This window comes from Macaca nemestrina, chromosome 14 (assembly GCF_043159975.1).
Source record: "Macaca nemestrina isolate mMacNem1 chromosome 14, mMacNem.hap1, whole genome shotgun sequence".
Lineage (NCBI taxonomy): Eukaryota > Metazoa > Chordata > Mammalia > Primates > Cercopithecidae > Macaca > Macaca nemestrina.
Genome location: NC_092138.1, coordinates 44,122,691 through 44,140,273, shown reverse-complemented (window position 1 = coordinate 44,140,273; position 17,583 = coordinate 44,122,691). Strand labels below are relative to the sequence as shown.

General features: G+C 43.1%; 1 protein-coding gene and 1 long non-coding RNA gene across 19 annotated transcripts in view; one reads left to right on the top strand and one right to left on the bottom strand.

The window, feature by feature from the left end:
• The window catches only part of LOC105489097 (uncharacterized), a 43,070-nt gene extending 32,918 nt beyond the window's left edge, over positions 1–10,152 (bottom strand). The window contains exon 1 of the long non-coding RNA XR_011612588.1: positions 9,238–10,152. This is a non-coding gene — a long non-coding RNA (uncharacterized lncRNA). The remainder of the gene's footprint in view (positions 1–9,237) is intronic.
• Positions 4,109–17,583, top strand: part of LOC105489095 (nuclear factor I B) — a 240,750-nt gene continuing 227,275 nt past the window's right edge. For 12 of the 18 annotated variants that reach the window (XR_011612585.1, XM_071077797.1, XM_011753781.3 and 9 more), the window contains exon 1: positions 12,466–13,112. Coding sequence is in view for 15 of the 18 variants with exons in the window: in XM_071077797.1 (XP_070933898.1) it covers positions 13,083–13,112 (30 nt within the window). In the remaining 3 variants the exon portion in view is untranslated. Of the gene's footprint in view, positions 4,628–11,721; positions 11,746–11,810; positions 11,830–12,465; positions 13,113–17,583 lie in introns of those variants that run through there. The other 6 variants (XM_011753770.3, XM_071077800.1, XM_071077792.1 and 3 more) reach the window with 6 other exon arrangements.

Sequence of the window (17,583 nt, the reverse complement as noted above, 5' to 3'; positions counted from 1 at the left end):
AGCCATACCACCATCTCAGGTTTTTGATGACACCACAAACCACTTGAGATTTATTATGTTAGCAGATGTCATCAGATCTGTGTGTGCACAGGTGCAGCATGTAGTTAGTGAAAGAAGGAACACTGCATGTGTATATTTATTTTTGTACCCATACTCTCAATGGTTAGAAAATGACCCAGTGCGTCTGTCCTGGGCAGTGTGGTGTTTCAACTCCACTGCAGATGCCTATCTTGTAATTTCTTGAAGTCTTTTCCACAAACATAATTCTTTATGATGGGTGACTATGTCTTGTAGGAATTATATTGCATTTGTTTTTACCATCAATATCTAAATAAGAAGCATAAGAATTTACAGCGAAAGACTGTTACAACCAATGAAAAATACAAATTATTACCATGATTTGTTATTTATGCCTGGGTTTTCCTCTTATAGGACAATACACTAGACATGCACTCTCCTCTCCTTAATGAAAGTAGTGCAGGGACAGCTCTCATCTATTGAAATCTGACAAAACATCAACATTTGGCACTTTATAAATGTCCTAATTTAAGCTTCCCTGTTTTTATATAATTAGAAAATATTTAAAACTATTGGAGGCAATAAGAAATATGAATCTTTCCAAATTTATGTTAAAAAATACAATATTCATTTTTAAATTCTAAAAATAGTTATCCAATTGTTTTAAAAGAAGTGTTTATATGTTCATATTCAAAAATATGTATTTTTTAAATTCTAAAAATATTATTTTTCAATATCATCCAATTGTTTTAAAAGATAGTATATGTTTTATTTAGTATTACATCCTAAATATGCCACTATCTTTATTACATACATTAAATTTCTACAAATTCTGGTATAATAATGGATTAAATATAAAAATCTAATAAATCAGTGTGTACCCTTTAATAATATAAAAATCATAGAAATTAAAACACACTTTCTATATTTTTGAGAAATAGAAAAGTAAGACAAAATAAACACCTTTGGGGTAATGACTGAAAATTACTGGTTTAGATGGGGTAGAAGAATTACTTCAATTATGATATAAAGCATTGTAATAATGCAGGCCTTTTAGAAATAATTATATAGTGATTATTCTCAAAGATAAATACACACAGATGTTGCTAGTACATTTTTAAAATTCTTAATTTGAAGAAAACATACAGAAACTGCATTACCAGTTAATTGGCTTTAGGAAGAACCAGAAAAATCTTAAGTGCAAGTGTACTTGTGAGGCTTCTGGTAAGTTCCATGGAATGAATTGTGCCTGCAACTTAAGGCAGAAAAAAATGACATTTAAAAACATTGGAATCACTTCAGTGCCAGAGGCCCAAAATGCTTAACTAGTGTTGGACAGTGCTTATTTAAAAAAAATGAATAATCAGTTATAATTTATAACAAAAGATTAATATAAAAAGATACTGGACCTTAATTATATTCTTAGAAATGCTTTCGACCAAGATAATTTTCATTTAAAAAGGAGCATCTATTTTAAAACACTTCCCTTTTTTTGCATATTTATTTACATTGCAAAATATGAAAAGAGAAAATCAGGCGACATAGATGAAAAGACCATAACTATTTACCAATTAAAAAATTCAGAAGCAACAACACGTTGAGGTGACTAAAAATTAGCAAGACCAATTTCTATAAGACATGCTTGAAAATCAGTCTCCTTATTTTATAAACCTTAGGTATCATCTAATGATGATAGGAGTACATATTTGACCAACAGAAGAATTATGGATATAGGAATAAGTATTATTATAAGCTTCGCATGTCAAAAGAAACGAACGACATGCAAATAAAAAAAGATAATCTATGAAAGCCTGAACATGACACACAATGGTACATTTTATGACTAAATAATATGCTTAGATAGAAATTCTCTGACAGGTGACACAAACTCTAGATTCCTCCAAGTCATCATGAGAATGGAATACTTTTTCTTTCCCTGTTCCTTTTCCTATTTTGTGTCTCAAAATATTTCCTAAACAAATCTAGATTCTCTCCATAATGTCCTTTCCCCTTTGCATGAAATGATGTTGGGATGGATTGGTAATTCTGCTGCGGACTTCAAATAATAACAGAGAAGACTCTCTGTTGCACACTTACATAAAAGTTTTAGTATTTGATAACACTGCCCATGTAAGTGTTACTTATTTCTATATCCATCATTCTTCGGTTGGTCAAGTGTTATCCTCTCACTCTACATTTTTTATTTAGCTGCATTGAATCTTTATATTTTATATTTGTTTCCTCAGTACTAAATGTGATTTACTTGACCATGAAACTACTATTTGGAAATCCTAGAATGAAAACATCTGTTTTGTCACCCACTTGACCTGAGTGGGGAGACTGAGTTATAGATATACTAGCTGAGTGGTTAAAATAACTTGGAGCAAGATAGATATTAAAAATTAATTTTCCTTCGGAAGTTACAGCTGAGTATAGAGATAGATACATGTGTGTATCCCTTCCCTCCCAGTCCATTCATTCCCCTTCTCCAAGCTGTATAGCTACATAGATACATACTGTGCTAATTTTTTTGGAGGGGAAATTGGGAACTGTTAAACTTGCAGTTAAACAAATTATTTTAAAGTTGGGCATTTTCTAAGGTCTAATTGGGCAATCTCATTTTTAGTTTTGCACTTATTATCACTGAAAATAGCTATGTATATTATTCATACACAGGCAAACATACGCATGATGTGTGTATATATATAAGGGTAAAAATACTTTTTTTTGTAATGAGGCCATGTCTTTTTTTAAAAATACTGTGTCGCAGGAGGTATGAACCTGAACTATGTTGTTTAAGTTCTCTAAGACTTTGAGGGTAAACATAATTGGGATTAAAATACTGACGTGCTCACATTTAGTAGAGAGGTAAGAATAATTCATCGGTAGCTATTCTAGTCTCACTGGTAATCACATAATTCAACAGGGTTTTTAGAGAATATCTGAAGCTATTGTAGTCTGTTGTGCAATTACATAATTAGTCAGGATCACTGTAATAAAGTCTTTTCTAAATGTATGTGGGTTACTACTAAGTAAATGTTAGGGCTAGTGTTATATTTTTACTTTTAATACTTGCATAACAACTTCAACTGTTAAATATTATTTCCCCACTTAACTACAGATACTTAACATGAAGAGAATTGGATTACTCAAAAACTAAGAAAAAAAATCCCCCCACATATATTTGTTTCCAAAATGCTGATCAAAACTGCTTTCTTTATGAACATTAACTCACTACCCAACCTCCTCTAGAGTGTTTACTTCTGGGAACTCCGGGGTTGTGTATCTCTTTGGTGTTGGTTGTTTCACCCACTTCTAAATTACTGATCTATTTTTTTGATATTCGCGTGACTACCTATAAGTCAAAGTGCGCTCTTTTTGGCCTTTTTGCTTTAATGATAACGCTGCACAGCCAGGAATATTTCGGGAGTCCTCTTACACGGAAACAAAAGTGGCCTGGAGAAGTTAAAGCCAGCAACGTGGCGGGAAGTGAGGAAGTAACAGCAATTCCTTACTCTTTATCATTATTGTTGTTTTAGAGTCTTTGCGCGGCGTTTTCGGCCGGGTTCCCGCTCCAGAACGCCCGCGAGGGGCCCCACGCCCGCGGCGCGCCGCAGACACACAGTCCGGGAGCACAAAGGCGCCGGGAGCCCGGGCAGGAACCCCCGAGACGGTCACGCCCTCGCCGCTCTCCGGCCCCACGCGGCCGCACAAAGACCAGACCCCCACGACCACCCACGCACCCCCCCCCCCCCACGCTCGCGAGGGGCGCCGCGCGGCGCAGGCCGCCACACCCACTCGGGCCGGCTCCCGCCTCCCCGGCCCCGGGCGCCCTGATGAATATGCATCGCCGCGCGCCCGCCCCCGGCTCCTCCTTTCGGTTTCCTTCCCGCCGCCAGGCGGAAGCGAAGAGCCGCGCTTCCCGCGCGCCCAGGCCGGCCGGGGTGGGGTGGGGCGGGGCGGGGCGGGGCCGGCCGCGAGCCGGAGAAAGAGAAAGCCAGAGAGGCGACTGCAGGAGGAGCGCGGGCCGGGCACGGAAGGGTGCGCTGCTGGGTGGCGGTTCCGGGGCAGCCCCGCCGCGGGCCAGGCCAATCCGAGGGCGGGGAAGGGGCGATCGCGCGACCCCGGGGCCGTGCCGGCTGCCTCTGACCGGCGCAGCCTCCACTCCTGGAGCAGCCTTGCTAAAACAACAATAAAACCCACCAAACACACACACACACGCACACACGCACACGCGGGCGGACACACACACACCATCCTGGACGGCGTTCAAGTCAACCACGAGAAACAGCCTTCTGCAAGGGAGAGGAAAGAAAGCTGGAAATCCAGACAGACCGAAGGGCTGCCTGCTTTTAAACTTGACTTTGACCGCCTTTTCTTCTCGGGTCAAGAATTGTGGCAGTGCAGAAATTACAATTAAAAAATATATAAGACTACTCCCGGATTTGCTTTTTTTTTTTTTTTTTTTTTTTTTAAACTAAACAAAAAGCGACACCAAAACAACCCCTGAGAAAATCCACAAATCTGTACCTGAGACACGTCAAGTCAGCGGCCCAGGGTTCTGTTACAGACTCAAGATCTCTTTTATTTAATGCAATACAGTGCGATGGTATGTGGCTTTGAAATGATGGGTTTTGTTTGCTTCTTTTATTCGTTCCTTGCACCCCCTCCTACCCCTGGCACAGTTTTTCTTTTCCTGTTTGTGGATTGCAAAGTGGCTGTTTTACCCCTTTCCTAAATGTCATTTCTGCTTTACAGGTTGTGAGCTATAGTGCTGCATTTGCAGAACTAATTTGCAAATATGTATTCTTACTATTTAGCGTTGGCAACTTTAGTACATGTGACACACTCTTATGGTGGAAATCAGTGAGTAACATTGTGAGTCCAAACGGTGCAGAATCTAGCATTTTTTTTCTGCTTTAACTCTCTACTTTATCCCCCTCTCCCCTCAGTGGTGGAAAAACATTACTGTTCAAATGGTACTTTAGTTCTACCTTGTAGGCCATTCTCTCCTCTTGAAGCATTCTTTTCTCCATTTTAATTCACAGATATTCTCATTTAAAAATACATTTTTAAGTGAAAGAAGTACTATTTAACTCTGATTGGTGTGTTGGAATGTTTAAAATCAGTATTCATTCTAAAGTTTAGTCCTAATTCCCATCCCTCATCCCTGAATTTGTGGCACCGTATTGTTAGCCTTTCTTCCGCACCCCCCACCAACTTTTTACAACAGATTATGATGGATTTCTTTCCACTCCTGTTAATACTTCCCCCTGCAACCCCGCTATTTTTGCTGCAGATTTTTTTCCTCTGCCTAAGTCTGTGTGTGTCTCTATCTCTCGTTCCCCGTGTCCTCTTTTCGCCAATACGTCTGGGACACATTTTAATGCACAATATCCCATCCATTAAGTTATGGTTGAATGTGAAGTGTGTGAGGACTTGGCAGCTTTCAGGTTGAAGGGGGCGGGGAAGCCAGTTTCGACTTTGACACAAGATGCTGAAGTGGCGTGATCAGAATTATTATTAGGGCTGTGAACATGGCCATCTTCTGCTCGGGTTGGAAGAACTGCCATTGAACTTAAGACGGGACAGACAAGATCTCCAAGTATTCTCCCCCCCCCCCCCCCCCCCCCCCCGCCCCCAGTACAGTAGCTGGCAGGGAAAAGGCGCCAAAATACACAAGATTAACTCTGACTTTCTTTGAATGGATCTTATAGCACCATCCTTGTAACTTTAACTTCCAATAGGTGGGAAAAAGTTAACTTTTGATCCCACACTTGAACAGACATTTAAATCAGCCCTAAAATGGAATAAGTCCAGAAAGTAACATACGCATGCTTATGTGGTTAGAAAAGAATGCACGTGTAAATAAGCAGAGTGTATGTGTGTATATGACTGAGGAGTTCAAGATTTAATCAAAATCAGAATTAGTGTGACTTTCCAGTGCATTTACGATATGAAGAAAAGCATTGTGAGTCAAAGAAACTGACCTTTAAGCATCCTAAGTAAAAACTGCAAAGAGTTTGTGAAACACAAAACGCTGTGGTTTCCAGTTTTACATTTGAGGTTTGATGTTTTCATTTAATGGTATGAGAGATGGAGAAAGCTCTAGCGCTGAAAAGTCCCTATTAAATCATATGTGGGCAAAGGTCAAGCACTCCAACTCACTGATGCAATATACTACAGATTCCTGCCTAAGTGATGAGGAACACAGGAAAAAGTGCTTGGGCAATAAAATTATTAGAACGGTAATTATCATCGGTGGTTGGGACTGCATTCTTGTGCACTGGGAAAACGTTTTTACTGGCCCTGATGAATTTTAAAGCCAAGTATTGTTGAAAGCTATTTTAATAGGAAATTGATTAGCTGAGTGTTCCATATAATAAATGGTGACAGTTTCATTGTTTGAGGTCCAAAATAAATTTTTATTCTTTAGCAGACATAGGCATCCATTTAATTTTAATATGGTCAGACTGAACAGCAGCATAATTTTGAGTGAATGTGATGTCACGAACATCTGTAACTTTGTTTTTGGAGTTTTTGACATTACACAATTTGATATTACCGCTTTGAGATTCATTGGCTTGTATAGTTAAAATTTCAGATACATTCAGAGATAAAGTTTACTGAACATATATTTTGTTTAGGCCCAATTGTTTGTATTTTTTCGTTGTAATTATGTAATTGTTTCTTAAATTTTAATTTGAAAATTAAAATCCACAATTCTGTTGTTATGCATTGTTTTGATTTTGAAATTCTGTTGTTTATGCATTGTTATGCAGTTTTTAAAGAAGAAATGAGAGAAAGGGGTGCAGAAAGTTTGAGTTGTTCTGCTATGCACTTTTTATACTTAATACAGAATGTAAAGACTACTTAGCCATTTTGGACAGAGCTTTCTATACCTGTCTTAAAAACCCATCTGTTTTCCTGTGTTACAAGGCATGTGTATATGGGTAATAGAAGCCAGTTTACATGTAGAAATAAAATGATCATATAGTTTTACTTTATAGGTCAGCTGTTTTGAAAAAGAGCAGTAACTGCAACTCTCAATATCAGCAGACAAGAGACATTGTGTGAGAGAGTATATGGAACCTTTGTTAACATTGTGGATGAAGCGAGGCAACTATTACCTCTATTTTCAAAGTTTAAAATACATCGTGCAAAAGTTACAGGGCAACTGCTGACTCTGTAATCTGTGGAGCAAATGTCTTCCAATGTTGGGAATCTCTGTTGATGAACTGGCCTCATCTCTGTTGAGAAGTGAAAACCAGCTAACCTTAATGGAGGAATCTGGCCCAGGTGGTGTTGAGATCAGAACTGTATTATAACTTGTAAATATGCTAGAAATATAGACACACTTAGTGGGACACTTTTTTTTTTAAAAAAACAGTGGAGTAGAGGCATTTCAGAAGTGATATTATTAACAACGTCATTTTTCTCATTTACTTTTGTCCTCAGGGGACACCAAACAGCTCCCAGAGGAGGAGAAAAAGGTCCAAGAATATTTATTTATTCATTTCAGTGAAAGGCAAAGGGCTAGCAATGGGGGTGGGGAAACTAACCAGTTGTGAATTCTCTGGTGGGGAAAAAATTACTTCCCTAATTTGACAGTAGTACTTTAAAGGCTGGGTATGATTTTGTTTTTTGTTTAAGAGTAGTAGACAGTAGTAGTAGTACTCAGGAGTAGTTTAAGAGCTGAGTAATTTGATTACCTGAGCTGGTAAAATTGATTTTGCAATTCTCATCAAGTACAGGCACTTTCAATACTTGTTGGTTGTTTATATCTGCATTTATGAGTGGATTTTTGGTGTTTCTCCTTGTGGATATAAATTTGGTTTTCCAGAGTATACATGTATGATTTTTATGGTTCATTTGGAAAAAGGAAAGATCCCTGGGCATGGTGCAGTAGATACTTGCAGTTTTGCAGGCCTGCTTTCTGGGGTCAGGAGGTCATCTGTCTCTTTTGTATTTAGTTTTTAAATATTGATATTGGCGATGCAGCCAGGGTGTGTGGAACTGTTGAACCTTCTTGCAAATCACATGCAAGAGCTAAAAAAAAAAGTCATTGGGTGTATTGGAAATGACAGCTTTGTTAAGCTCCAAGAAATCTTTCATTAAACTGCTCAGGATTTGCAACCTGTCGCTGCAGTTTCTTTAGGAAGGAAATGGTTAAAAGAAAAACAATATTAGATACTTGAGATGTCAAGCTCCTCTCTGGAGATCTGTAGTGAAAGGCTCAAATGTGGTAGCATTGCTTATTTCAAATATACAACTGGGTTTTGAAAAATCCAGTGAGCTGAAGCACTGGCATTCTATTTAGAAATCAATAAACTTTCTGTTAGTTAGAAAGGAAACTTTTTTTCCCCCCTTATAAGGTAGCAAGGAGATCTACTGAGGAGATCTTTAAGAATAATGAAATAACAGAGTTTCCTGTTGCTGAGAGAATCATTCACTTTACCTCCTTAGCCAGGTTTTGGGGTGAATGAAAGTGGCCTGTCACACCAGTGCTTTTAACCCTCTCAGTGTAGGAGGGAGAGATGGAGTTTAGGAGTGGTAAGTACCAAAGTTTGAGAAGTGTTTGGCCCACTTTGATACTATCAGAAGCTTTTCAGAGATATTTCCACTCTTAATACCATGACACAGACGTGCTACAAAAAAGGGAAAGTGAATACAATACATGCACTTTCTCACTTCCTCCTTCTACCTCAGATTTAAAAGATTGAGATTTTCAAACCAAAGGTGATGGACAAGTGTTGTGCTAAGAGAAGCCAGGTGTCCCATGCAACCAAATCCACCAGCCCCTCTTTCCAAAGGATTCCCTTCCCTAGAGTTCTTTCAGGGAAGGCCTGCAATGACCTTGGCATTGGCTGGACAAGCAGCAGTGTTTTGGGGGGTGTCAGCCATTCTGCACATAGCTGCAAGGCCTGAGAAGACAGTCAAAGCCATAGAAACTGAGCACCCCCATAAACCTTCTTTTTCAGGAATTCTCTGTTGCTCACTCTTCATTCCTTTTTGGTTTTCCTCGCCTCACCATACTCCCATCTCATTTTCTTTTTTCTGGGAGACAAATCAAAAGCAAAAACTATCAAGCATCCTCCATGGTCATCAAAGTGCAACCAGCCATAAGCACCCTTAAACGTGGGGCAATAGAAAGAGATTTGAACCCCTAAGTGATGGGCCTGGGAGGCCCCAGACATCTTCACTTCTCTGGGGACTTACCTGGGTCTGACGCTGCTTCTTCGCCCCTGGTGCTGCTGAAGCTTTTGTGGGCTCTTCTGTGTAATACTTGTCAATTTTTCCTCTTTCTTTTTTAAGCTTGTGAAAAACTTTTGGATGCAACCTAGTTTTGGTGGCAGAAGGAGATGGTTTCTGTTGGGAAGGGAAACTAATAAAGGGAGGAGGGGTGGCGATGTCGGGAGACACTTGCCCAGGGCTCAGCACTGGGCCTCTTTTTGCCAGGGGACAACGGCTGGTTCTGGGCTCTCAGGCTGAAAGGAGTGCTCTCTGGGTGCCAGGATTTCACTGGGGGTGGTGTGGTGAGGAGGGAGGGATGAAGGGAGGGAGGGAGAGAAGGAGAGATGGGCGCTCGATTTTTAAAGAGACCCCGAAATAATGGCTTCTGTGAGAGTCCAGGCATTCAAAGAGGTGTGTTCAAGGACATTAGTGCATTCCTGCCAAGGGGAATGTCTTTTATGGTAAATTAACTCCAGTTAAATTGAATATTTGTTCAAAGGGAAACTCCAGTAGTTAAAGCTGGTATTATCAGTAGAGCTTCCCCGCCTCCTCCCCTCAGAATCTGGTGAGGGTGAGAAAAGGGATGCAGTGTAATGTGCAATACAAAGTGATGCTTTCGTGCTGGTGGTTTGTGTGTGTGTAAGATGAGGTTGCCTAAAATTTCTGAGATAAATGAGTATTTGCTGGATTAACCTGACTGTCACCTCATTTCTTTCATCCATAAAGACTGCCAACTTTATCCCAGCTTTTCAAAAAGAAGAAATGACCCGCACAAAGGAAACTAACGTTGTCAGAACGCTGACTCCAGGATTTGCCGGGGCAGGGGCAGGGGCGGGGACCGTAGGGAGGCCGCTCCCAGAGCGTGTGGCCGAAAGGGTTAACTCGCAGGGGTCCGCGCGATTTCCTCGACTTTACCTGTTTCCCCAGCCCCAGCAGCACCCCCTCCCCGGCCTCCCGAACTCCCCACCCCCCAGCGCCTTTCTTCTTTGGGCTCTGGGTTTTCGGGGGCTGCAGCTGGTAAACTTGGCAAGCTCGCCTCATTAAGAGCGCTCTTTGAAAACGGACTGTGTTTGAGCATTTCCCTAATGAGGACAGGACGGGGTTAAAAAGTGACCATTTCATGGTTGACTTGAACCTGCCTACTTTTCTTGATGTGTCGTTGTGAAATGCTTGATGTGGATAACTCCTGCTTGGTGAAGGAAAAAGTCACTGGTTCCTCCAGGTCCGCTGGGGGAAGGAAGAGGGGACGGTGGGCAGAAACCAGAGGGAGTGTGAGGGGCTAAAGTTGAGGGGACAAATCAAGAGCTGGGAAGCGGTGGAAAAAGGACAGGGCAATCGGGGGCGAGCCTCAAAACGCCCCAGCAGTACCCATGGAAGCGGGGCGGCCCCGCCCTGGGGATGGACCCGCGAGGACCCGGTAGCCCCAGCGCCCCCGCAGCCCCCAGCTAGGTAGACTCGGAGCCCCAGGCGCTCACTTTTCCTCCCTCCATTGTCTGGGCGGCCTTTGCTTCCACCTCTTCCCGATCCACCCCAAGCAGAAAACCAGATTTGGGGGGGCGGTGTGTGTATGTGTGTGTGTGTAGGAGAGGGGGGTTGCAGAAAGGGTGCAAGGCGAACCGCCTCCTTCAAAATCCCCGGAATCAAGTTCATTCACTCGGAGCCTGCACTGGCGGCGGGGTGGGGGCGGGGCAGCGCCGCGGTGGGGAGCCGGCGCGGGCGCCGAGCCGCTCCGGGCCGGCCGCCTCTGGAGGGCTGCAGCGGCACACGCACCCTGCGCGCGCGCGCGCGCGTCCGCCGGCCCGCCCGCCCGCCCCGCAGCCCCGGGCGCGCCGCGGCCCCGCCCCGCTTGCACCCGGGCGGGTAGGGAGACGCTTTCCGCCGGCGCCCCGGGCCCCGGGGGGTGGGGATTGGGAGCCAGCCAGCGGGACTGCAGGAGGAGGAGGAGGAGAGCGAAGCCTGGCGCTGGGAGGAGGAGGAGGGAGCAGGAGGCGGCGGCGGCTCGGCCGGGTCCTCCCGCTCAGAGTGAGGCCACGTGCACGGGGCACCCCCGAAGAGGGCGGCAAACCGCGGCGAAGCGCCGCACGCCGCGACTGCCTCGGGCGCGGGCCCGTGGTGGGGAGACCCGGGACGACCCCGCACCCCCTCCCTACCAGCGAACCCGGACTCCGGGCGGGGCCGTCGGGGGCTGGGCGCCGCGCCCCCCAGGTCCGCGCCGGCGCGCCCCAACTACTTGGGCCCAAGTTCGCTCAGGCCCCCGCCTGCTCCGCTTCCCCTTCTTCCCTGCAGCCGCAGGCTCTGCGGACTGAGCCCGCCCCGGGTGCGAGTGTCGGCGCCCCAGCCCCGGCCCGGGGGCGGCCTGGGTGTGAGGGAATTTTCCACTCGTTCCTTTCTAGGGCTCAGACCGGTTCAGTGCTTCTCCCACTCGGATGTTCCCGCGGCTTAAAGAGTCCGCAGCGAGCACCGAAATACCTCTTCCAGGGCGGGTTTTCGGGGGTGTGTATGTGTGTGCCGGTGTGGGGAGGGCAGCGGAAAGAAGAGCTATTTTGGAAAAAAAAAAGTCATGTTTCTGTGGCACCGGTAGGATACCTTTAACAAATGAGGGAGAGGTGGGGGGGGAGAGAAGGAGAAGAAGGAGGAGGAGGAGGAAGGTGGGGGGCGGGGGGTGTGGAGAGGCTGGTGCAAAAGGAATGCGCGTTTGCAGGAGGAGGAGTAAAGCGATGATTGTGTAATTAAATAATAAAACAATCCTTAAGTCTGATTTGGAGAGAGCTCGAGCGGGGTCCAGAGGGTGGAACCGGTGAATTTTTCAACTTCCAAGTTTTGCAACGAAAGAAAGCAAGAGAGGGAGGGAAAAAAAAGAGCTCAGAGCAGAAAAGAGAGGAGTTTGGAGCCGAGCGGGAGAGCGGGATTTATCGTTTGGAATTTTTCAGGAGATCGTTTTGATACCCCTGGGCTCTGGGCAGCGGCGGCAACAGCAGCCTCCACGCTCGGCCGGGTCAGACGCGGGGCGAGGTGGGCAGGCGGGCGGCCGGGCGCCGAAGACCCGGTGCGGGCAGCAGCGGCGGCGGCTGCAGCCGGGGACCACGCGCCGCGAGCCTCCTCCGCCCCGGAGATCAGCGCTCGCGCCCCCTCCCTCACCCCGGCCTCTCCCTTCTCCCCCACCCCACCCCGCCCCCACCCCGGCCCTCTCCCGCGCGCGCTCCGCCACCCGCGCGCACTCGCTCACGCTGCCCCTCGCGCACACACATGGTCGGCTCGCGGCAAAGTTTCGCCTGCGATCACCACTCCGGGATCCTGCCGCAGTGCTTGGGGCTGTAACCTTGAACTTTCCCAGCGCGGTGACACATTCTCCCCGCTCTCCCGCCCGCCTGCCCGCCCTCCTGCGCCCCCCTCCCCGCCTTTTTTGAAAAAGCATTTTACCACCAACCACCACCCCAATCCAACCCACACCGAACCTTCGCGCACCCCCTACCCCCCAACAACAACAACAACTGCAAAATAGAAAACAAATCCCCAAACCCAGGCGAAAAGCAGCCAACTCCGGCGGCGGCGGCGGCCTCGGCAAGCACGGCCAGCGCGCTCGGACTGCAAGAGGGTTAAAAGTGTAGATTGGATTTCACCCCTGGAAATCTAGCACGCCGAGTGAACTTGAATCTTTGGCTATTTAAGGAGGACTGGGTTTGTTGTGAAGTTGCGGTGATCCAGCGCAGAGCCCCGTCCTGACTGATCGCATCGCGGGGCTCAGATGACTGTAAAATGAATAGATGAAATTCTTGCTTCTTGAAGATTTTCTTGGGCATCTCCGGGAAAGTGCGTTTTAAGGCGAAGTCATGATGTATTCTCCCATCTGTCTCACTCAGGTACATGTCTCGGTCGCTTTCTCGAGCTTTCTCTCTGGCCCGAAATGCCTTTGTTTTGTTTTGCTGCGGACAATTAACGGCTTGAGTTAACCTCCGCACATCCCCGTCCCTGGAAGAAGTGGCCTGGAGTTACAGCAGGCGTCGCGGGGCGGCGTGGGAGCCGGAGAGCGGCCCCTCGCCCACGGCCACTGCGAGCGCCCAGCCCCGCGCCCTGGGCATGGAGCGCGGACGCTGGGCCGGGCAAGGCCTCCGGGGGTGGGCAGGGCCGGGATCTGTAAGTGCGAGGCCCAGTGCGGCCCCCCAAGTGCCCGTTGTGGTGCGGCATCCCCGCCCGGGGTGCCCGCAGCCCCTCTCGGCAGCTCGCGCACTTAGGTGGACTCGGGCTTTGGAGGACTTTACGGGGACTAAGCTTTTAAAAACAGCCAGTGAACTTGGGCTAGGGGAGTGTAGCTCGAGTCTGTGTGGGCGCCGCTGGACACTGCTGCAGGCGGTGGGCGGGCGACGAAGCGAGTCGGAGGTTGTGGTCCGGGGACCCATTCCTTTGCTTTATTTGGGGATCTGAAACCCTGGTCCATAGTGACCCGCTGCACTTTGGGGTTTCCAGTGACCGCACCACAAAGGCAATATTTACGTTGACACGAGTTAGTTGGTCTTGGTGATTGTTAAGGAGTTTTAGAATGTGTTCATTTTGTGGAAACCTGTTCATTTGACGATATTTGGGCGTAGCTCGTAAGGCATTTTAAGTAATGCTGGTAAAAGTAAGGTCATTTTTTTCTACTTTGAGAATTGTCCTAAGACCTTAGGAATAATGTTATGAAATAAAACACTGGTTTTATACTTTTTAAAAACACGATTTGTATCACTTTAAGCCAGACGGTCAAGTAGAAAAGTGGTGAGACCGAACAGACTTACCTGGGGGCAGTTTTCATCGCTGCCCAGGAAACTAACAACAGACAAAGTAGCTAAAATATCTTCGCCCAGAACTGTTATTTGAGGCAGTATTTTAAACCTCTAAAGGTATGTGGCAGCTTATTTCAGCTTTTAGGAAGATGTGTCACCGTTGGTAATTGATAACCATTTTCTTTGACGTTGCCATAAAAACTAATAATTTAAAGAAGTGTCAGCCAGTCTTGGGCGTGTTAAAATTTTAAAAATACCTAATATCACGATGATGCATTTTTTAATGGACAAATAATTAAGATTTCAATTGTATGACAATTAGAAGCCATTGTGATTCAAAAGGACTGAGGCATTCATAAATTGTGAATGAAGATGAAAACAATGATAAGGCTTATTCAGTGATTGGATACAGTCCTGTAGCTTTTTGGCTGACACATTTTTTATTGTTTATATTTTGTTTGGCATCTGAGTATGATTAACTTAGATATGGCTATTTTCAGCAAGTAAACATGCACTTTAATTTAACAAAACTGGAAAAATGAGTTGCTGAGCTATTTGTATTTTAAAAACCATGAATGATAATAGCCAATAAATATGATGAAACTGTTTCAGGTATAACGAATTGCCTATAGTTGTAAAAGTTACCATTAATATTACCCATCAACCGGATATATTTTTCTCTCTTTCTGATAAGCTGTGTTAACTTGATACAATTTTTACACCGTGATCAAGTAAAACAAATCAAAGCAAGATTTTCACTTACAGAGTATAGCATCACTTATTCTCACCTGTAAAAGACTGAGTAATTGTGCATTTCTCTATATTTCTAGCATCAGCTTTTCAGAAACATTGCTAGCAATTACATTGCATTTTTAGTCTCCTCCAAATATGTATTGAAAAGTCACTAGTTTTATCTTAATTTGTGTAAGTTAAAAATAATATTGCAGCATTGAGACATATGGAATGTTGGGATCATATACAGCATAATCATTCAGCTATCACATTAGTATTCAAAGATACATACTTAACAACAATAACTTGTGATGACTAATATCCTCTACTATTTTAATAATATAAATCTAGGCTTATGTATACAAGGCCTATATCAGGGAAGGTATTTTAGCTTAAGAATTCTCACTTCACTAAGCTCCATGTGACTTTGCAGGTAATGTAGGTGTTATAAAAGTGAGGCCACATTAATAGTGTTACTTTTGTATCAGATCAATGGTTTTGTATCACAAGAGCCTAGTAGTTGTATGTAGCACAGCATGTCTCAGGACATGTAAATTGCAAAATAGAGTATCATTCTTAATTGGTTATAAACTTTTAAAAGTATCTCAGTTGTTGGAATAATGTATCTAGGGTTTAGGAAAAAAAGGACCTACCATTAAATGATATGTTTAGCAAAATGATATGCTACAGAATCAGCACATCAATAACCAATATTTATACACCAGTATAAATCAGATATAAAAGAAAAATGAAGAACTATCATATGATTTAATATTTGTTTAAAAATAATGTAAACCATTAATAATATAACCTTCAGTTGGCATGATGGCATTAAATATATTTTTCTTTCATTGCTTTTAAGTTCTTTAGGTACATTTTTTTGCATGATTTATTGTTATATAGCAATGCGCCAAGAACACCTAGTATTTACTCTTCTACCTCTATGTTGGTCTAATTATCCATTCCTTTCATGGAAACGGAAGAAAAATAAATATGCCTGGTGGAATTAAGACTCTTTACTTTTATATCTGAAATTTGTAACTTTGTTATTTACTTTGTCAATTTAGTTCAACTAAAGGAAGTTTTAAAAGAGAATTACTGAACATCAATGTATTTTACTAAAATTTCTGAAAAAGCAAAGTTGCATATTACTTTTGTATACAGTTGTTTGATTTTAAATCACTTACATATTTTGCTTTTTAAAAAAATTTTATAATTGCTTAATATTATTGTAATAATCCACTGCTAGTTAGGATATTTGAAAACCTTAATCACCTTTTTAAAAAACATTTTCGTATCAGGACAGTTACTATGTTCCATATTCATGTCACTCATAATCTTTAAGACTCTAGTGCTACTCAGCATTAGGAAACAGTCACACTTGGGAGATGACATTTAGGCATGTTAATACAGAAATGTATGTGACTTATAGCAAACCTCAATTTACAGTCATTTTTGGAGGATATGTCCCCTTGTCAAATAAGTGCTTCACTTGAATTCACATAATAGTGAAACCCTGAACGATATCATAAGGCAAATTGGTAGCCTGAGAAAGTTTGCTACTTTTATTTCTCAAAAAAAGCATGTTTTAAAACAATATTTGGCAGCATTGACAGCAGACTCAAAGGAACGTTTAAAAATTGTGTGCATTTGCTAAGAATTTTCAAATTCATCCTTCAAATTTGGATTTTGGTTGTTTAAAATAAGACATTAAAATTTTGAGCTTTCTTGCATGATTATGTTTATAATCAAATATTGAAACAAACAAATTTGATCAAAACTGTGATGTCTTTATAAGAAAATGAAATGTCACTGAACATAGTACTTAAGGACATAAGTACTTACGTGTTACCACATGGCTTAATATTTGTAAAATAATATTGCATTTTTAAAAGCATGGCAGGGGTAGAATGAGTGAGGCAAAGCCCACCCACTCCACCTCATGTGCTCTTTACATTCTCAAGGTTTTAGTTTATGGGTGCATATATGTGTGTTTTTTAGTCATATCAATAAATCATAGTAAAAGATTATAGGAAGTGAGTTTCCAAAGCACATTTAAGCCCGCATTTCCTTGAGCAGGCTTTCTTTTTGCATATATTCCTAAAGGGGATAAACAAAGTTTTTGTAGTTACAGTGAAAGCTAAAAGCATGGCATCAGAAAGTGTATGGAGATAGGGAGGTCTTATCATGGGATGTGGTTGCTGTGAGCAGGGCTGCCTTCCCACACAAAGAACAGATTGTGGTTTAACTCTTTCCATGGCCTAGTTTAATGTGCTCGCATAGTAACTGAATTGTTCAAATCTCTGCTGGAAACTACTGATCGGTTTAATGATTTCCTCTATGGCATTTGGTTATGCCTCATGCTGTGATGTAATCATCAGCATTCTGTATTGTTATAAAATTTTGATTCATACTTATTCTGGTGAAGGAACACTTACAGCAGTGTTAGAACACTTTTGATAACTACATTATTGATTGGATGGGACATGTACTCCTTCCATATCTGAAGTACAAACAGCTAACATGTTGCAGTCTGTAGCATTAAAACTTTGAATTTCTTCTTAAAAATACATTCATATCTATATTGGATTTTTTTTGACACCTTCTTTGTTAAAGAGTCATTAGTTGTACTTTCATCATATTTACCTAATGGAATTAGTTAGTCTTCTGTTAAACATAATTTATTCCACGTAGTTCAGGGTGATTAACATGAGTATGTAAATTCTAACTTGGGATACAATCAGAGAGAGTTATTTTGTAGTTGGGCTGACAATATAGTCAATATGATCAGAAAAGTGGTGGTGGAAGTTCTCATTTGCTTGAAATCTTGGCTTATTGC